Source organism: Pleurodeles waltl, chromosome 1_2 (genome assembly GCF_031143425.1).
Source record: "Pleurodeles waltl isolate 20211129_DDA chromosome 1_2, aPleWal1.hap1.20221129, whole genome shotgun sequence".
NCBI classification, from domain to species: Eukaryota; Metazoa; Chordata; class Amphibia; order Caudata; family Salamandridae; genus Pleurodeles; species Pleurodeles waltl.
In genome coordinates this window covers 893,930,501-893,952,319 of record NC_090437.1, presented here as the reverse complement: position 1 = coordinate 893,952,319, position 21,819 = coordinate 893,930,501, and the positions used below count along the sequence as shown (strand labels likewise).

The following is a 21,819-nucleotide window of genomic DNA, read 5'->3' as shown; positions in this document are numbered from 1 at the left end:
TTGCAGAGCAATAATATTATTGTTTTAATTATATAGCAAATAATTCACATAAACAAAAAATATATACCATGATCATCTCAAGAATGAAACACAATAGGGCAGAGGTTATACAGAGGATTTCTTTCATTTCAGATGGAATTAGATGCTCTGGCTAAGGATGTGACCTGCCAAAAGCTAGTTAAAAGGCCATGAGTGGCCACGATCACACATTGAATGGAAGACTGCACATACAATGTTCATGGGGACAGTGAATGGAAATGTTCCTGACCAACCTCCCTGAATCAATCAAACAAAACAACATTTCAGAGCCTTTCCCTTGCAGGCCATCAATGTACATGGAAGCATATTCATTAAGCTGTTTCATGTTCTCTGCACACATAAATGTGGGCTTAGTCAGCGTTAAAACTGTCAGGTGTCAACATCAGTAAAACGTCACTGTAAATTACTATAATTGCTCCCTAAAGGACAGTCTCCCAGGAGTCTCCAAGCACAGAGATTTATTCAGCATCTACAGCCCCCACTATCACTTCAAAGAAATGTGTAGAAACATATTCACATTAAAGCCTTTTTGTTATGCCTCACCTACAGGCAACGTTTAGCTGCCTGTTGACCTCTTAAAGACCACACCAAAACTTAAGTGGGTTTAGAGCCAGCCCATTGCTTACCACAGGTTGGGTTTCTTTTCAGTTGTATTTGTATACTACTAAATCAATGTGTTTCATTCTTCTTCTTGTGTTTGTTTTTCTCCTGAAGCACAGTTTATTTACCATTCTTTTGATTGGATAACTTGTACCTTTCCTTTGCTCAAATACAGGGAACTACATTTCCTTTTTCTTTCAGCACTCCATGAGAGTGCATGTATTTTCTAGCTCCCTCCCTCATCTGTAGCTTTACCCATCAAATTACCTTCCGCCACTCATCCTCACATTCTTCACGTTGGTCCCTCATCAACCCCCACTACAGCTGGCCCATTGCTTTTCCCACCCTTCCCTGGCTTTTTAAAATTTTTTTTTTTTGCCTTCTCCCAACAGCTCAATCTCCTTTTCCCAATTTGCTTTTGTGCATTTTAAATTTGTATTTTAAGTTACTGATCCAAGAATAGCTTCTGCCATCTTGTAGTGGTAAAAACAATAATTAAACACAATGGCGTCCTCATGATTTTGAAAGTGTGCCTATGTGTGGTAACAAATACATGTCATCTCACTAGATGTTGTAGCATCATGATGCATTGGTGAATATAAAGATGCATGTGTGTGTTCGAAACATTGTGTTTTTTTTTTTTTTTTTTGCCCATGCAATTTAGCATCTGCAAATACCTGTTCTTTTTGCCCATGCTGAATAGCATTGGAAAATCCAATAGGTCTAAATGCAAGACCTACTGACTTTGCCAATGTTTGTTTATTCCAACATCTTTCGCAAACAAGTTTATGTAGGGTTTTTTCAGTGTGGACCATTCCAATGTGTATGATGGAGCACTGTGGCAAGGTTCAGAACCCACAATCCAAGAAACTACCAAGTGTTTCAACTAGTATCACCAGAACCGGATATGAACGTAAGCATGCCCTTCACAACATATTAATATCAGCAAGCAAGAGCCCTTTTTTAACATGAACCAACTACGAGATTTGCAGCCCAGTACAAAAACTTGATGTATTCTCAGAAACCATTTACCATAACTCGCTGCCCTTCCACTGGTTACCATGACTTCCAAAAACTCTTCCTGGCTGAGCACAAGTAAAAGGTCAGCGAGAGATTCATAGACCATTTTGTGAATATAAATCTCAAAAAATGACTTGGCTTATAGGGCACGCCTCAGAGTGTTGGTGAGTTGAGCACAACAGGGACCACACTTTTAGGGGACACCTGTCACATGGAAGTCATTAGAGCTTCTCTCTGTTCACTGATAGGGCACCTCTGCCTGTATTAAAGCAGCTTGGTACCCCTACATGTCACATAAAGAGCAACTGCCTCCACGTCTTTGGTAATAAAAAAAACAATAGCCATCAACTGCTGCAATTTACTAGTCTACATACTATACGTCAGCGTATCAGTGTGCACGCTTTATTATCTATACCTTGAAAGTCATACCAGGCAACGCACAGACCTTGAGTTTGTTTATTAAGACACAGCTGGGATTCCCCACAAACAGAACCACTCCAGCGTCCACCATGTATTTGCACCTCATAACTGGGCTGGGTGACGATATAGTGATAGTTCAGCTACATCTCATCCCATATTCCTCCTGGCTTAATCCCACATGAACTGGCTACGCATAAAGAAATGCATCATACAGAATTCCCTCAGTGTACAGGCTTACACTTGACATCTGGGCTAACTCTGGATACAGTGAAACTGGGACCATAATCTTGAGTGTACTTACTTAGACGCAGTAGTCCATTCAGCACTCTTCAGTCTCAGACTATTGGAGCAGACACTGTTGAAGCGGATACTAGACTTTCTACATAAAATCCATCTGGAAAGTGTAATAGGGTCTCTGGTCAGCTCAAATATTGGCTATGTCAATACAGAACCTGCCTAAGGGCCATAATGCCAAACTACAGCTCGTTCAAAATGTGGCACCCAGGATTGTGGGGAATTGTGGGGAACGTGATAGCATCACCTAAGTCTATTGTACCTTCATTGGTTGCCTATTTCAAAATATGTGACATTTGAACTGGCCTTCTTGGTGTTTCAGTGTTTCAAGGGAACAACTCTTTGCTATTGTAAGATAAAAAAAACAGGCTGTGTGCCTGGCCTATTAGCTAGAGTAAGTGGTCCAGTGCTTTTGGTGGTTAACCCAGCTCACTGCAAGAGAGCTCGCAGGTTAGGAGTGATCAGACAACAGATTTGGAACTCACTGGCAGAAAATATAAATCAAAAGCTTCAGAAAAGCTCTCAAAACATTCATTTTCTGCCGAGAAGACCCGATCATTAGTTCTTCAAAAAGATCCGATGAGAACAGATAGACAGTGAGCTTTGGGTCAGTCCCTTTTGTGTTTTGCCGTTGTTTGAATGGGTTGTCCATCAAGGCCATGGCATTTTGTGGGTGGTTACTGTTAGACCTGACATCCTGGGCATGGTATTCCCCCAGGCCCTTTGGCTCCTTCACATGGTAAAATTGGACTACATCCAATAGGCACATTTAGTTTACTTGTAAGTCCCTAGTAGATGTTACGACTAGCACCCAGGGCCTGTAAATTAAATACTACTAGTGGCAGCAGTACTCAATGTGCCGCTCACTAAAACGGCTAGGTAAAACATGTCTCAGGCCTGCTACTGCAGCTTGTGTGTGGAATTCTAAACTGCCATTTGCACTTGGCAAATTAAACCTTTTGCCAGGCGTAACCCTTCCTTTTTAATACTTATAGGGCACCTCCAAGTTAGGCCCTGAAGACCTAAAGGGCAGGGTGCTTTGCATTTAAAAATAGGACATGTATATTTAGGTTTTACATATGCTGGCAGCGAACAAATCCTAAAGTTGTTTTTCTCAGTTGTAAGACATATTTTTCCCATTGACTAACATTGGGTAATCTTATTACATTCAAATGTGCTATGGGGGCAGATAGGACCATGCTGTTTATACTCAAATGAATTGTAATTTAAATCCTCTTTAATGGTGAAGTCAGATTCTAAGATACAGTTATGAAAATGCCACTTTTAATAAGCTGGCATTTGTTTGCCCTGACCGACTGTGCCTTCTGTAAGTGTCCTAGGCTACATGACTCTGAATGCCTGTGCTGTTGGAGTGTGTGTATGTTTCCAGGCAGGGAGACGAAAAGGCTTTAGGTCTGGATAGGATGGGCCATCCTGGCAGGATGACTGGAGAGGGAATGTACAGAGATCCACTTACACTTCAGATGGCGTTGCCTACAGCACACACAGAGGCACCTGACACCAGGTCTGTTCTATCTTTTGTCATCTCAGTTTGGAGCCTTGGCCAGGAAAAGGGAAAGAGCTTTCCAGAACCAGTGTAAAGGGTAGGTCAGGGAATCCCCCACAGAAAGGCTGGAACAAGGTATAAATATTTAGACTTTTAGAGCCACTCATCAGAACACTCCTGGACCTGTGGTAGATTCAGAAGAAGAACTGACCTGCTGCCAGTAGACTCTTCTGCTGCTTGGAAGACTGCCTTGCTGTCAAGGAAAGGAGATTAGACCTGTTTGCCTTGATCCCAGGCTACCCAGAATGTCTCAGAGAGTCAGTTTGGTGATCTCCTGTGTGAACTACAATTGTGCCTCAAGATTGTCTTGGCCCCCCCTTCCTGACATGGAAGAGTTCAGCAGGGTGACTGGTGAAGACCAAAACGAAGTATACCCAAATCAGGGAGGCCTGTTGCTGTGGAACCCACCTGTAACCCTACAGTTCACATATAACTCCCTGAAGCTTGACACACTAAACACATTCTGAAACTGACTTGTGGTTCCGGCTCTATTGCCAAAACTGTGAACAGTGTAGTAAAAATGTGCACCTATGACCAGTGTCCCCTTTAGTAATTGTGCAGCCCAGATATCCTGCAATATGGGGTCCAAGAACAACTGAAGTCCCCCATTAAAAGCCCACCTTATCTGTTTGCAAAGCTGCTCCCCTTTTCAAGTGACATCGGTGAAGGACTCTCACCTCATTTGGGCAGGAGTGTTTTGTTTAGTTCGGTGGCTGGTGCTACTGGGATTGCCATTCTTCCAGCCCAACCACATTGTAAAACTGCAGAGGTATGTTAAAAAAAATGCACAGCTGTTAGGCAAAGAAGCTGCAACTGGGTAGCTACAGCGATGGTGCGCCCCCTACCCAGCAAACTGAGTCTTTCACACAGCGATGAAGGTAAATGGCCCCACTGAGGCCTAAAGCCACTGAAACCTTTGATTTGCACATACTGATCTGCTGTGTGGCTTCCCCAAGGACAAACCCTAGGGTCTCAGATACAGGCAGAAGTAGAATAATTTGAAACACTGCATTACCTATTTCCCAGAGGGATTAACATGGTCGTCATATAATAGCAGGTTTATTTGTGTATTATTGTGCTATGAGTAGAATATAGTACTTTCTCTTAATTAAGATAATGCACTGGCTGGACAATTGACCTATTAAAATCTTGTGAATTACTGACGTCTGATTCTCTAATCCCACACCATCTTTCTGAGTAAGCCTTGGAGTGCTCACCTCCCCCTCTGAGAGTCAGGTACTAATGGGGTGTACTTGGTGCTGAGTTTTTGTACTGCATAGAAAGTCAGCCTGGTACATAGGAGGTAAACTGACCAATTTCCCACATCTGGGGCTCAGTAGTACCCCTTATGTACCCTGCAACTCCCAAACCGGTTCCAATGGTTTTGATTGTCCCATTTGTGTTCCTAAGATGTTTCTATGATAGGGGACCAAGTGGACCATTTGTTAGATTGCAGTGGTGCTAAGTTTTTTGCTGGTAATTCAAAGCCAGTGTGTGTTCTTTGAAGCATTTACTTTATTGGCAATATGAAACGTTAATTACTGACATGGCCATTTTGTTTAGGAAGTTGCTGTTGTGTGGATACCTCAGCCTGTTACTAAACTTCATGTTATTCACTAATCGCACTTGCTGGTTCTTTGGTTTTACATTTCTGTCAAGATCATACTGATGGAATTAGAGTTTCTTCTTTGCACAAAATAAACCTATGGGCAGAAGTAGGTTAGCTTAAAGATGCAACAAAATACTGGCTGTTTGATCATGTTCCACTGCCATTGCAACTGATACAGCAAAGATATATGTGCATGTAAGCTTTCTTGCAAATGCAACAAAGATATTTGTCTTTTGATAACGTTCCACGGCATTTGCCACACTGTTATTAAGTAATCCATAGAATGAGTTTCCTAACAAAAACTAATAACTACTAATTACTAATGACTAGTCTTCTTAAACAATCTGCTTTGCAGACATGCCCTGCACATTACATTAATGGTAACAATTCAAACATACTGGATAACAATTCTCTATCTCAGTTCTTTGTGCAAAAACTATTATTACTTTTCAACGTTTTCTACTCATGCACACCAATTTACACATGCAATTACAGAACAATGCCAAAATAAAACATTCTTACTTTGTATTAACTTTACCTGTAGCAACATATTATCAATTGCTAAACCAAAATATAGTACTAGCCAGACCTAATAGGGTTTATTAAATTGTATTCATTCTTCCACAAAAATATTTTTTTTGCCCTACATATCTGGTGTACTTCAAAACTTATTGTCAGACTGGTCCAATAGACATTTAAGAAAAGCCCTAAAATATATAGCGCATCATCTGAGCTTTTATTTGGATAGAAGACATTGTATAAATCTAAAGTATAGATTGACAGTGGAACAGTCCATTGTTACTAGGATACTACCCTATCTATGATTATCAGTAAACGCTGGTCTGTATATTCATTCTATTGATAATTTTCAATGGGCTTCCATCTAGAGCCATAACAAGGACTAGAATGCGCATTCCTTTAGTAAAATAAACATGTCCCCTCTGTAATAGTGACACCCAGGATCTCAATCGTGTGATTTTTATGTGCTAGGTTTTAAGAACACAGCTCAAAACCTTTATATCAATCAATATTTTCCAATATTTTTAAAATAGAATGTTACAAGTGAAGCTCTATCCTGTATGCTCTCTCCTCTAAATAAGCAAGTGTGCGCTATTTTCCCATTTATTAAAACATTTCCGATGCTTTACTGAAATAATGGTTTATTTATTTTTCTTTTAACTGCTAATAACTGCTCTGTATTGCTGGGTTGATCCTAGTCGAGGTCTAAAACAAAGATTTTGATTCTTAGTTTCATTCTATTTTCATCAGTTATTACTTTTCTGCCTTTGTCCCTGTCCTTAAAAATAACACCACATTTGTTCTTCCACGTGTCTGAGTATCCTTAAGCACATTTAAGTTATGTTGTTAAACAAATGTGTTTGTGATGCGCCATTCTATAAAATATTTTGGTAGCAAGTCTGCGTTCTAATCAAATTTCCTTTCATCCTTAACCTACAAAGGTACATTTGCATATACACTTGATTTTCATGTGTTTTCCCAACTGACTCCTTATAACCACCACAACTATTTACTGATAAGGCACCGTAATGTGTCATGGGGTTCACTTTATATTCAAACATCCTGAAAAATGAAAACACTTGAGCCGCACAGCCTTGCATATTACGAACGCATGACAGCAGGTATATTAGTGTCAGATACAGAGAGACAGTCGAAACAGGTCCTGGTCCAATCCTCCGCCTCCTGTCATTACGTTTATTTACCATGCTATTTCATTCGGTCGGGTGGGGTCGCACTGGATGGCAGTTCAAACCAAGGTATTTAACAAGCTAAATTTTGCAGTGTATGTCTTTTGGGTTCATCACTTACAAAGCAAAGGTTATCTACTGACTCCTTTTCAGGGCACTCTCCTGAAATTGTACACATAATCCCCGCTACTTGAGTTATTTCAGCTACGCCAAACGTCCAAAGACTTCCTTTCATGATGGATTTTTTACTCTAGGGCAGTTAGGGACACCGCACACACACACAACTAACTATTACCAAACACTTCCTGTTACTAAAAGGAGGGCCTATTGGCTTTAACAATGCTTGTCACTAAGGGCTTGATTTAGAGTTTAGCAGATGGGCTAGTCCATCATAAATTTGAGGGATATTCCACCAGACATGTTATAAGTGCTATTGAATAAAATGCACTTGTAATTAGGCGGACAGGATATTTCACGCTTGTGATGAGTATCCCATCTGCTAGAGGTGGGTGAGCCAACAATCACCAGGGAGAAGCCAAGGCAAGGGTCTGGCTCGGATATTAGAGCCCGGGCACGAGCTGAGCACTTAACATTTTTGCTATGTAACCCATACAAAGAAATCACATCAAATATAATTCAGCCTCTTCAAAATTCAAAAAAGGTTTAGTTCTTTAATATGTAGAAGCTTTGATATGAATGCATCACATCACAGCACTGCAGAAGTAAAAATTTTAAACATTAATTATTAGTGAACTAAGAGGCAAGACAATTGTTAGGTAAACCCTGCACGTTGCCTAGATTACTAAAGAGCAACATTATAGTCTATTAAATCAAACACAATAGATTTATGTAGAACTGGTATTCTGAACGTGCATTTTTGAAAATATTTTCTTATGCGATAATGAAGAAAAAAGAGTTTAGCCAAAATATAACATTTGCCTAGAATCACACTACTTATTCCGGGAAGCTGCAATTTATCCAGGTTTTCTGGTTTCACTTTCTATAAAACAGTCAGGAAACGGGTATCTATTTGTCTTTCCTTATGTTAAGGCTGTGTTTACTTAATCTCTTCGTGCATTTTTCTGCAGTTTTATATCAAACTCGACCAGAAGGTATTTGAGCCCTCTACACGATCACCAGTTACATTACACAAGGTCACCATTTATTATTTGTAGGGATGGGGACATTAAAGGATTTGCTCAGAGTCATAGGATGTTGAGCCAAGGCTGAGACCCAAACCTGGTTCCCCAGTTCCAAAGTCAACAGCTCTGATTTCATGCCACAAGAGCACAGGAAAGTAGGCAGACAGAACCAACGTGAAAGCTCGGCTCATTGTGGGCTTGACGTTACAACAGGACCTCTAGCTGGGCCAGACCCAAGCTTTAGGCAAGATCCTGGCTCAAGCTTTCAGTGGCTGCCCACCCTTGCAATCCACAAAACTCTAATTCGCCCCTTAATCATTTATAGTGAGAATAAACTTGTAGCGAAACCTTAGAATTATAAAAACGTATTTAAGTGCGACCTGGAGGTCAAGACTTTTAAATTTGCATCCTGTGCCTAATACATAAATAAAGTATATTAAAAACTTCAGATCTCTTCAGTTTGCACTCCCACGTTTTAGTGCCCAATACATAAATAAAACAATCAAATAGTTGAATCACGGTTCTGCATCCTAAAAAATATTTCTCAGCTCAATTACAAAAATGCATTATTATTTCTCCCTGTACAAATGCGGAATACTCTAACTAGCACCGAGCTGGTCTGAAAAGGATCTCGGTAAGAAAACCAATGAAGCCCTCACCTTACACATGAGTTAAAAATAGATTCCGGTTGTTGTTTTTTTGAAGTTTTGCTTCCAGGAATCATTTCGCACGCAGCGAGGAATCACGAGGGAATAACACCACAAAGCAACTCATACAAACACGCTAAGGAAAACTGCACCGAGTCAAAGAAAGTTAGAAACAGTGCATGCGGAAACCTTCACTGAATATTGTTCAAGATGTCTGCGCTCGCTCTATTTGGGAAGCCGCCAATCTTTTTAGCTGCAGTACAGATTAACAGTGACTCGACTGCATTTTTGAGTTATCTTGTCCAGACTTAACCACAGATGTGTTTGGTGCTATCTGACACGCGGAGGAAGTGTCAAAGTATTCGAAAATTACTGATTCTGATAATTCTGCTTTAATAGCCATACCCTTGGTCAAAACAAGCAGCTATGGCCGACAGAGTACGAGGCACTTAAATGAATACACTATTATCATTAGCAAATGTGTGTGGGCGTCTGCTCTCTCTTTTCTGGAAGCCTTGTCTTTCTCTTTATCCTGAGAGACCTAGTCTTGCCTGAGCCCCAGAGCTGGTGTAAAAATAACACACAGTTGCATGTCACCAGAAGGAGCCTAGCTGGCCTTTTTATATAGCGCCCAGTGTAGATTCCCCCCGAGGCCTGTCCAGCGGCTAACAGTAGACATTAAAGCATTTCAGCATCTTAGAACTAAAAGGTATTTTTATTGGCTTGTTTTTCCAATCTATAAGTACAAACGCTATAATTCTTGATGTTATTGTTTGAACAATAACAATATGCAAAAGTGTACTGCATAAGCTTTGAAAGACAGTCCCCCCTCGGTTCGTGTATCCCGAGGTAAGTTTAGAGTTTATTTATCCTTTCAGCACCTAGGAAAATTTAGTGACCAGCATTTGTTTTCAAAAAGAGAAACAGGAGTTTCTGCAAAGGACAGGTAGGGCATTCACACTCTTAACAACTCAAAAACTGGGAAACTGTGAATGGAAAATGGGGAGCAAAAAGTGCGACAGAGGACAACAATGGGTAACATAAAGCAGCAAAGGATGGAAAAGTTGAAGTGAGCTTGATTTGGGACTGATTGATTGGGCGTAGAAGTCAGTGGATCAATGACTGACGATGTGTTCAGACTTCCAGTCTATTTTCTCCCATGGTCATCCATTTGGTCCTTATGGGACAAGAGAGGACACATGCAATGAACAACTACCAGAGAGACCAGTAATAGTCGGAAAACTTTGTGACATCCACAGGGATCCTTAAAGCAGGAGGAACTATTTTCAAGACCATATACAAGTCCTAATAGGCAGATACAGAAATGGGACGACACAACTTACCTTAAAATGGTTTAATTCCACATGTCTGAAGCCATCATAACAGCACTGCTCTGAGTGTGCAGCAGACAGTGAGGGAACAAAGTTTAGAGACTAATCACTAAAATCAGGACACCAAGATTTTCACCTCACAAAAAAAACCCCATAAAATCTAATCCTGACACTGACTTTCCCCAAATCCCATCCTACCTTTTTTCCGTGCTTTGAAACTTTAAAACTACTTCTGGCCAATTTTATTTTGCAGCAGAAATGAGGCTGCTTAAACAGGTGTGATGGCACTCTTAAGGAAAACATCTTTATTAGGTGGATGAATGAGCTAAGGACCGAATTAGCAGAAATGAGGAGTAACGTAAAATAACCAAAGGACAAAAATGAAGTCTTGGATTTCGAAGTGCTGGACGCAAAGGGCAATATTTTTATGAAGACTATAAATGATCTCTCACCAGAATTATTAAAGGACTTCGTAAATGCCTGAGTCAAGTGCAATAAAATTAGATGTTATTCAAACAAATGTTTGTGTGAACGCAAACGATATCCAAACCATGACAGTTTATTCGGCTCAAGAAGGAATTGGATGTATAGCAAGAATTTAAAGTTCATATGGATGAATCCAGTTGCCGCCCAGGGGCACTCTAATGTGATCCTGCTAAGGACTATGTGATCTAATGACAATTTCCTCAAACGATTTTGTTAGCTTGGGATGTTAATGTGGTATTGCTGAAGAATTGGTGCACGAATCCCATATTGAAAAAAGGAACAGATTGTATAGAGGCAATCCAGGTAGCCTTGGGATCGACAGCAGATTCCACGGGAGGATGCTGCAAGGGAGTAATTGTGGCACTGCGAAATTCATCAAAACTCTTACCACTCAGCACAAACTAGCCATCACAATCTGTGGACCATCCCATGGCCCACTATAGCCAAAAGAAAGGGTAAATAATTTCCATGTCCCAACTCTCGCTATGAGTAATTAATAGGTGGACAGTCTTCCCAGCCGCCCTTTGTCACTGTTCTGCCATGGGGATGGGTGAGAATGCATGGTCAGCCAGAGCCTAATAAGGTCACAAGGGCTCTGTGTTCTCGTGTACAAATTCCCGAGCTACTTAAAGATTATTCAGTGCTGTAAGGGAAAGAAGTAGGTGGGAAATAGTAAATTTATGCTTAAAATTTTAAAAACATTTCGTAAGATTGCAGTTTTCGTCTGCAACTTGAGCCAAAAATGTAATGCTGGACTTTATCAGCCCTCTGTGAGGAGCTACAGGGCTGCAATACCAGACTGGGTGGGATGAGTGGAATCAAATGTTAATGAGTAACTACCACCAAAGTGGAGGAGGGCCTCGTGGTGACTAGCTCTGGGGAATTCTGTGCACATGCTCAGGAGGCACAATGAGGTACTGTGCCACTGTGACACAGAAGCAGGGTCTGACTAGTCTGCGGGTGTATCCCGGCTCCAGTCCAATGCTGACTATATCTAAATAGACAATCACCTTACATTCACCTAGAACGCTGTTACCAGTTCCTCAACTGGTGTACGAGGCAAGAGTGGCACAAAGGGATTCACCCATACTCTGAGGTCTCAAGGGCTCCCGTCACAACTGATGCAAACTGATGCAATTAAAGCAACACGGGTTTTTAGCCCACCGGACACGGCCACTCACTGAAGTACCACTGGATCCAGGTCGCTCACTCTTCACAGCTCTAGTGGAGCATAGGAAGAGGAAGCACCAATGGAGCAATCACAGGAGAAGGAGGAGGCAGTGGCAGGGTGAAACCGTTTTTTATAGCAGGGGTGAGGTGTGACAGCGAAGGCACAGCAGTAGAGAGACACTATGCTTTTGTGTGTATCTTAGTGTTTCTGTTTGCATATGTGTCTCCGGTAGCCATCTCCTGTATTTGGTATCTGTCATACCCTGACATGTGAAACCCCCAGCTGCCATCTGGTGGCTGCCATTCCTTGCATTGAGTGCCTGCCCCTTCGAGCATCTGGTAGGTATTCTAGACATTGTGGTACTCCTGGTAAAATGGGTCCTCTGTGACATATTGTGAGTGTTCTAGGCATCACAATATCCTCCCTGACACATTGTGGATAACTTAAGTAATGTGGTGGTATTGGCAAGAGAAGCCCTTTGTGGTATATTGTTGGCATTCGTGTCAGTATGGTGCCTCTATCATAAGATGCCCATCATCATCATGTTGTGGACATTCTAATTCCAGTCATTATGCTGACCCTCGCACTGGCCACCTGTGGCTTCTGTTAAGCATCTAATCATAAATTGATTACACTTGAAATGTTATACTTACCACTCGCATATGAACCATTCCCTGAGAACAATTTCTTGGGTGTTGGGGGGTCAAATTCATATGTAGGGTATAAAGGTCAATTCACCAGCTTTTCTTTTTCTTCGAAATTCGGCTCAGTGATTTATATCCCACCACAGCAAACGTTCATCAGCTACCACTTGATGCATTCTTGTGGGATAAATGCACCAGACTAAGCACAACATGAAAGTATTTTATTTTTCACAAGTGCCTCTTCAGAAGTCACTGTAAAGGTGTTGCTTTTAGCCAATATATTTGGAACAGTGTACTGCACACTACACCATTAGATCACATTTTTTTTATAAAGCTTTCTTTGACGAAAGAACCTTCCTAGTGCCCCTTGCAGAGTATCATGCAGTGGCTTGCTAACCATACTTGCTCACCTGCGGCATTCTGTAGCTGGTCCTACAGAAAAGATCTGGAGCTGTGTTGGATGTTCCCAATTAAGCCCTAGTCTCTTCTTCATTGGCTCCATACTGCTGCCACTTACTTTACTGGCTTTCTCCTCTGAATTTGTGGTTTGATACAGGCCCTGGCTTCAGATTCATCTCACATCAGCTCTATGTGACTCAGGCATCTCTACGTCCTATGTGCATACTCATCTAACAAAAATATTGTGACTTAAATATAGCTCACAAAAATATTTTCTATGTTTCCTGTAGATTTTCTATTAGTAACACTAAAGAGGCAATATTTTGTGAACAATATTGAAGACACAACATGTACGTCAGACCATATTCTGACTACGATACTCTAGTGTCACATCCGTACACACACGCTGTTGCCACTGAGGTTAGCGTAAAGATGATGATTGGGGTGGTTGGTCCAGCAGACGTCAGTGGTGCTTATGCATTTTTGAGAGGTGATGCAGAATTGCTGGGATGGTACTCACATTTAACTCAACAAAGGACAGCCTTTTTTAGCAGAGTGAGACAGACCGCAATCAACACAACCTAGCTTTTTCTAGGAGGGGATGGGGGCGGTGCTGAGATGTGACCTCATTGAAGCCAGTGGAGTTGGATTATGAATCAAACTCCCACAGGTATGGATGAGGGATAACAGCCTCAAACTGAACTCCTTAAGAGCAGAGATCTTGGTCGGTCATAGCCATACACATTTTATCAAAACACTGACATCCTTTGCCTACCTTTTTCTGCAAGTTAATACAGGTCGAAATAAAAGCGAAAAACCTCAAAGTGACAGGGGATGCTGACACGAGCTGGAGCTGGCAAGTGGGGACTGTAGATGAAACATTATTACTCCAAATCAAACTCATTAAAAAAATACTCTTCAATGCCACCGCATAGCAGTGGGGTCTTGGCAACTCGAAACTAGCATCAGGTAATTTCCTATAAACTGGGCTATTGGCTTACTGAAATCAAAAGACCTCAGAAGTTGCAAATCGTAGAGGGGTTGTGGTATTTGGCTGAACAAATGTACCAGTAGCAGCACGCTTAAAATAAAAACAGTGCTTATTTTGTAAATAAATAAATAAATAACATAAGTGCAGGATCGTTGTGATTTTCCTGGGCGCCTGTCACCAGTGCTGCCAAATATCAGGGTTGCTACATACCCAGGCTGTCTACCTCCTTCTTCTATCACACTACACGTGCCGTCTCCGAATCTCACAATAGCACATTGTTTTATTAACCCCACCTTCTCCTGTTGTCACTGTTTTGCTTTCTGGTCCTCCTTCTCCCCTTTCTGCCTTTCTCTTGGTCAAAATCTATTGCTGAAAAACAAGTCCTTGCCACAAAAATGTGTGCTGGTGCCCACCACCTCCAACCCGTGCACAAATTAAGCGCCGCTCAAAAACCCACGTGCCCTCACAGTAAAAGAAAGAGTCGGATTCAAACTCCTCTGCCGAAGCGCAGAACACAAACAGTAGCAATGAAGCATTGTAACACAATAAATAGGCAACTTACGCTCGGTAGAAGAGCGCATTCTGATCACCCCAGAGGATGCATGTGCAGCTCCCAACCACTGTCACAACCTGCCAGGCAAATTCAGGATGAGACTCAAAGTCCAACTATTCTAATCCCATAAATTCGAGCATATCTCTACTTCACTAAACCCCCAGGCTCTCCCGCTGTGTTGTGTGTTATTTGTCTAACTATTCATACCTGTATGCTGGATAGTAAGTCTTGCAAATACCTACTGAACTTAATCAATGCAATTGTGAATGCCCATCAATGGCATACAAGGACACAGACCTCACAAGTCTAACATATATGATGGGCCCTATTATTTTAACAAAAACTATACATGTGAGGCTCTAAGCACATGCAGCTACAGTGGCTATTTGTACAATCTCAGAACGGAGAAGCAATTAAGTTCTGCAGAGTGGAAAATACAGTAAACGTGAACATTGACTATTTTTATGCACGTTTGCTGGGAACTGTGCCGACTGAAGTCAACAGATGCATAGGACCAGATGCAAGAGCGAAAGCCCTCCCAAGAAGGGGTGGATTGAACATACAACTCTCAAATAGGAGTGAAATGTGAGAGACCATGCAACTGGATTCCCAGTCTATAACTGTGACCCTGCATTTCACCACAACAGTCAAGTGCTTGCCCCCACAAAGCTGTGTGCCAAACTCGATTAACTTTCCGTATTTACTTCGCTCGCCACTTGACAATTAAATACATAGCTGTTACTAACCCATAGTATATCGATACATCATAATATATTTTTTAATCCATCCAGTGCTTTAAATGGAAATATAGAAGTACAGGTACTCTCTATTTACAGAACCTGATTGCTCCTGAGAAGTGTCAGTACTCATCCATTGTAATGTCCTGCAACAGTCCTGAGAAGTGCATGTACTCTCCCCTTAAAATTAAAGAAGTGCAGGTACTTAATACTTGAGAGTACCTGCCCAATTAAAGCACTGATTCCATCCATATTTAATTTTAGTGTTTGTAAAGTGACAAAGGTGTCCAAATGCACTTCGGGGAAATGCCCATTGTTGGAAGGCCCATCATAGGTGAAGTCATCTGATACTGTGCAGGGATGGACACTGGGCCATCGTTGATGACCGTTCTAACCTGCTCAATGGAGTTATCACTTCCTCAGCTGTACTCAGGTACCCTGAATACCCTGGTGATGGGTACTCCCCCAAAATGCATTGGGGACACTTTGCAAGCACTAAAATGAAATAAGAGGGGATCTGAAAATAAAACTCGATTAGTCAATATGCTGCGAGCAAGAACTGTGCATTTAATTGACGAGTTTATTCTATAAGGACATTGAATCCCCTTTGCCGTACAACTTCGCGGAGACAAGCAGTTGACTGTATGGTCAATTTCAGTTTCACAGACTTTTTTCGGTCCATGACCAGCGGGACAGTTCCCACAGCACCCTAAGTGAGGAAGTCATCTGTGCACTATGAGCAATATATGCGTAGGCGAGTCTAGCCCGAAGTATTTCTATTGCATTAAAGCCCATACAAGGCCAGACTAGCCATTCTGCCACTTATCTTTAGTAGACTACAGACTAGAGGCTGCTTTGGGAGCCAGATGGAAAGCCATTACCCAAGCATGCCCTCAGATCCCCACTCAGAGCTCTGCATCCTGCAGTGTGGGGCTGGGTTGTATACTTTGCCACGGGTGGTTTTGGTTTCAAGTCCAGCCTCGCTTCCTTAGCTATGCCCCAGATATAAGAGCGGTACTCACGCCTCGCTGGGACAGCTGTCAGAGTCGTTCTCCAGCAGCACCTCCTCGCCTATGTCCGGGAGGGTGAAAAGCATCTGCTTGCCGCTGGGTCCACCCCAACTCATGCCCGGGGGCTCCAGAGGCAGCCCCTGCAGGTGGCGGGGAGAGCGGCATGGTCCTCCGGTTCTGCTGGCCACTGGCAGAAGGCTCGGGGCCGGCTGGGCGGGTCGCACAAGGATGGGGGTCGGATGCGCGGTAGGCTTCGGCGTGATGTCGCCCCCGGCATGCTGCAGTGTAGGAAGTGGTGGGCCATCCCGGGGGTCCCAGCTCGGCCCGTCTGCTGTAGGAGCCGGTGTGCCGGGAACTGAGGATGAAAGTCCGGCCGGATGAGCAGCGGCAGCGTGTCTGCCCGAGGGGATCCGGGGAAAAGAGGTGGTGAGGGCATGTAGAGGGGACTGTGGCGGGGGCAGGAGCAGAAAAGATGTGGTCACCGCCTTGGAAGGGCTAGGAGCTGAAAGGCCCGAGCCTGAACTAGTCGGAGCAGGCGTGGGAACCACTGGGGAAACCGGAGACTTAAACAACTTGGCAAATATAGTCCCCAGATCCAACACGGCCACTTTCATTTTCTCTGCGACCCCGAGGTAATGGGCTCCTTAAAGGTCCAAGCGGTGAACCGACGGTGGGCTCTCGGAGTAGCCCCAGAGCTCCATGAAGCGTGAGCTGCAGAGGGTAATCGGAAATGACAGCCGCGCCCCTTTCACGGGCTACAAAGTTTCTTTTCCTCCGCCAAATTATAGTCCTTCCCAAACAGACTGTGGTACCAGGGCTGCGGAACGCGACGGAGTAAATTAACTGCTGGACTCTGGAGGGCAACCAATCGTTCATGAAAATCAGTCTGATTAACAAAGTCCTGGAGGAGATGTGTGGAGGGGGCAGCAGAGAAAACAAAAAGATGCGTTTGAGTCCTCGGGCTTCCGATCTTACTTTTCTGGGGAATCGGAGTAATTTCTTTGTTCCCTGCTGCCCAGCAGGTGATTTTCGGTTATCTGACCCTGGTCCATGACTTCTAGATGAAGGCAAACGTCCCTTCTGAGGGATGTGATTTTCACCGCTCCACTTCTGAGAACAGCGCTGCTGTTTTGTGCTTAAGCGGCGTTGCACAAATGACAGAGCGAAAAGGGGGCGGGCGGTTGCTATGATAAACAAAATGAAGGAGCGCTTGTAATTGGACACCTGGAGCCAGAGAGGCTGAGCTTTCACCCAGGATTCGAGAGACAAACACACGCAGCCTTGACAGGAGAGGGAAACAACACCTTTCCTTTAATTTATTTTTAATATGGGTGCATTTATTTTATTGAATGTGTGTGCTGTGGGAGTATATTACAGACGTTTTGCAGAGAAATGCCGTGCTAATGTTTCATGCAACATCCATAAAAAATATTTTAGATCAAAACAGGACATCACACATGAGATGGAAGGGTGACGCAGAGACTAATTGCAGTAATATTAGCGAGCTGCTGCTGCTGTTACAATATTTAAAACACAAATCTCTATACCTGAATATTATATGTAAAAACACTTAGAATTTCGACGGGAATGCCTGTACACTGTCCATGACCCAGCCAAAGAGGGCATGAAAGAGCTGAAATTGGATCATAAGTTTCAACCTGTTCCGAACAGGGACCCCCAAAATACATTTGGCCCAGGGCCCCCAAAAGCCTTAGGATGTTCCTGATTAGGGGACTCAAAAGGCTGTATTCAAAATAAATTAAAAGCTTCCAGAGAACACTCTAAGTCTTACAATTCTTACTCTAGTGATCAGCACACAATACCATATGCCAGTGGTTCCCAACCTGTGGTCCGGGGACCCCTGGGGGTCCGCGAAGCCTCCTCTGGGGGTCCGCGACATCTTAGAAAATTAAACAATATTAACAGATTAGGTCCCCAGTTTATAGTAATGACTTAATGGGGGGTCCCCAGACTCAAATAATGAGTCATTGGGGGTCCCCGGGTTCCAGTAATCATGAAGTGGGGGTCCACAGAAGTCAAAAGGTTGGGAACCACTGCCATATGCCATTAGGGTGTCTAATCACCTTTACAAAGTGATTCATGCTAAAGATTGACTTCTCCAGACGTTAGCCCAACAATCTGACCAGAAGACTGCATTCAACTGGCTTTCTGTAGGTTTGAAGGTTTGATTAATGGAGCAGGAGTACTTACAGAGGTCAGGAGAAAAAAAAGTGAAATTCTCCTTAACCTCTCACTGCTGTAGTTGGGCTCTGTCCTTGGCTAGTTCTCCTCCTGCAGCAATACTGGACCTTTTCCAGGAGAAAAAGGGTTAAAGCAATGAGCCCTATCTAATAAAAGTTACACAAGCCCAGACCACAGTTCTCTCAGCTTGTGGTGGACCACACCTGTGGGATACATTTTCTCAAAGCAGTTCACAGCACTTTTCAAGCGAAGGAGGTCACTTTTTATGTATTGATGCTGGGAGTTTATCTCAGTCCTCCAACAGATCTTCACACAAAGTTTGTCAGACCCTTTTCAGAGGTCCATGGGGCAAGCGGGGGCTACTGAGCAACATACTCAGGGGATCGGGTCATTTGCCTCTGATGTCCTGGAGTCCATCCTACTATGGCTCTGCAGACTAGACCAAGTACTACAGTGATTTGAGCAGGGGTTGGGTGGGGAGGAGGACCACACCCACTCATAGTCCCCCATCTACATGCACACTCATTCACACCCATGCATTCCAAAGCATGCACACATACACCCACTATTCACAAGTATATACACATGCACGCATCATTCACAGCACAAATACAGATACATTCTTAAATACATTCTTACATATGCACACATGCATGTATGCACCACACATAAAAAAAAAACTTACAGCACACAGCAGTGATCTCAGGTGGCTCAGTGGTTCATGAAGGATTGGTACTGCCACCTCCTCACAGTGGTCAGTTAGTGAGAGGAGGCGGCAGTCCCTTATACATCACAGAATGGAATGGGATCAGTGAGACTGCTGACCCTACACTACTCCATGGCAAGCGTCACTGATGGACAGTAAGTTCTGAGCAATTCAGGCAGGAGCAGCTCACGGGGCTTTGTTGGAGCTGGGCGGCGCAGGTATGGGTGCGTGGGGAGATCACAGGGGGCAAATTAATGAAAAAAATGTAAAAAATCACTTACCTGCTTCTCCGCCGCCGCTCCTCTCCTGCACTGCAGACACAGGCTCACAGCCTACCCTGCAGCCAATCCTGACGTTGCTCCAAGCAGCATTTGGATTGGCTGGGAGCACCCAGCCACGTCGCTCCCATGCAGACTGAGAGCCTGTGCTTACTGTCTCCAGCCCAGCAACACAGTGCATGTATGTTTGGCCGGTCCAAGATGGCAGGCCTAACATACATGCGCACTATGCGGGAGTGCTGTGTACTCCCCCTTAGTTCTCATCATCCCTAGTGTCCCACCATTTTTACTACAAAAGTAAAAGTTTTGCAGCTACTGCTGCTGGCGCCGGGGGGGTGGGGGGGGGTGACGCTCCTCCACCATAGCGGAGGAGCCACACCTGAATTCAGGGCTTCAATCTGAAGCACCCAGGTCCTCATCTATTTTTGGCTCCCTCTCTCATCATGAGGTTTGCAAGGCTGAGGAGGTCACGCCCACAGGGCTGTGAAATCTTCAGTCTGCCAAAGTTCAGCTCAGACTGCCAGGTGCTGGCACAATTTGCACACATATAGCGTCTGCCTGCCTGACCTGAAAATAGAGAGTGTTAGAAATGTGGTCTCTGGTTGGCAGAGGTATTCACCTTTGTCCAAATAGGGACCACAATCCTAGTCAGGGTAAGTCACACACAATCCAAATTATCCTGTGCCCACCCTCTGGTAGCTTGGCACTGAGCAGTCAGGCTTAACTTAGAAGGTAATGTGTAAAGTATTTGTGCAACAAACCATACAGTAACACAGTGAAAACACCACAAAAATACACCACACAGGTTTAGAAAAATACAAGATATTTATCTGGTTAAATTAAGGTAAAAACAATAAAGATTCAATAAGCTCAAGTTGAGATATCACGTTTGCAAGATTAAAAAGAGTCTTAAATCTTAGAAATCAACAGTTGTCTCTTGGTTTCACAAATTACCTGGTTTGCGTCAAAAATAACAAGTACGGGGACTGCAGAGGAGGAGATGCGTGGAAGAATAGGGTGTGCGTTGGATTTTCCGTTAATGCACAGGTGTTCTTTCTACACTACAAGGGGCTATGCATCAATTGCTGGCGAACAGGCTTGGTTCCTCACTGCAAAGCGGGGATCTTTTTGACGTCCAGGGAGGATGCGTGAAAATCCTGGGCATGTGGGACGAAGACACAGGCATTACATCAATCCGGTGTGGCGATGTGTCAAATTTTCTGTCGCACGGCAATCGCTGTGTTGATTCTGAAGTCGGGCTGCGTCGTTCAGATTCGGCTCTGCGTCTATCCAGTAGGGCTGTGCATCACATTTCCAGGCGCAAGGCAGGACCTGTGTCGAATCTTCACTTGGGAAGTCGGGCTGTGTCGTTCTGGTTCGGCTGTGTGGTGATTTTCTTGTTGCAAGGCAGGCTGTGCGTCGTTTTCTGGTCAGCTGTGCGTCAATTTTCAGCACACAAGGAGTTTCTTGAAGAGACTCAGGCCCTCATTCTGACTTTGGCTGGCGGCGGTTGCCGCCAGCCAAACGGGAACCTTGGCCGCTCCACGGTCAAAAGACCGCGGAGGCCATTCTGGCTTTCCCGCTGGGCCGGCGGGCGCCCGCCAAAGGAGCTCCCGCTGGCCCAGCGGGAAAGGCACTGCAACAATGAAGCCGGCTCCGAATGGAGCCGGCGGAGTTGCAGGGGTGCGACGGGTGCAGTTGCACCCGTCGCGATTTTAACTGTCTACAATGCAGACAGTGAAAATCTTTCTGGGGCCCTGTTAGGGGGCCCCTGCACTGCCCATGCCACCGCCAGAAACAGGCTGGCTGGAAGGGGGTCGGAATCCCCATGGCGGCGCTGCATGCAGCGCCGCCATGGAGGATTCTCCCAGCCGGGGGTAATCCGGTGGGAAACCGCCGGACCCGGCTGGGCGGCCGCGGCTTTACAGCCACGGCTTTACAGCCGCGGTCGGAATGCCCATTGAAGCACCGCCAGCCTGTTGGCGGTGCTTCAGGCGACCTCCACACTGGCGGTCATAGACCGCCAGGGTCAGAATGAGGCCCAAAGTCTTTTTGGCCCTGAGACTTCAGAAAACAGGAGGCAAGCTCAATCCAAGCCCTTGGAAAGCACTTCTCAGCAAAGTCAGAGGGCAGCAGAGCAACAGCAGGGCAGTAGTCCTTCTCAGCAAAGCCATCCAGATGAGTCCTTTGGGCAGCCAGGCAGTTCCTGTTGATTGGTTGCAGGTTCAGGTCCAGAAGTGTCTGATTTGGTGGGGTCAGAGACTCTG

The 21,819-nt window shown here is 44.1% G+C and overlaps 1 protein-coding gene across 2 annotated transcripts in view; it reads right to left on the bottom strand.

The window, feature by feature from the left end:
• The window catches only part of FAM149A (family with sequence similarity 149 member A), a 348,769-nt gene extending 331,271 nt beyond the window's left edge, over positions 1-17,498 (bottom strand). The window contains exon 1 of one of the 2 annotated variants that reach the window (XM_069200080.1): positions 16,379-17,498. In XM_069200080.1, coding sequence (XP_069056181.1) covers positions 16,379-16,980 — 602 coding nt within the window. In that variant the 5' untranslated portion in view covers positions 16,981-17,498. The remainder of the gene's footprint in view (positions 1-16,378) is intronic. The other variant, XM_069200089.1, reaches the window with a different exon arrangement.
• Between the last annotated feature and the right edge of the window lie 4,321 nt (positions 17,499-21,819).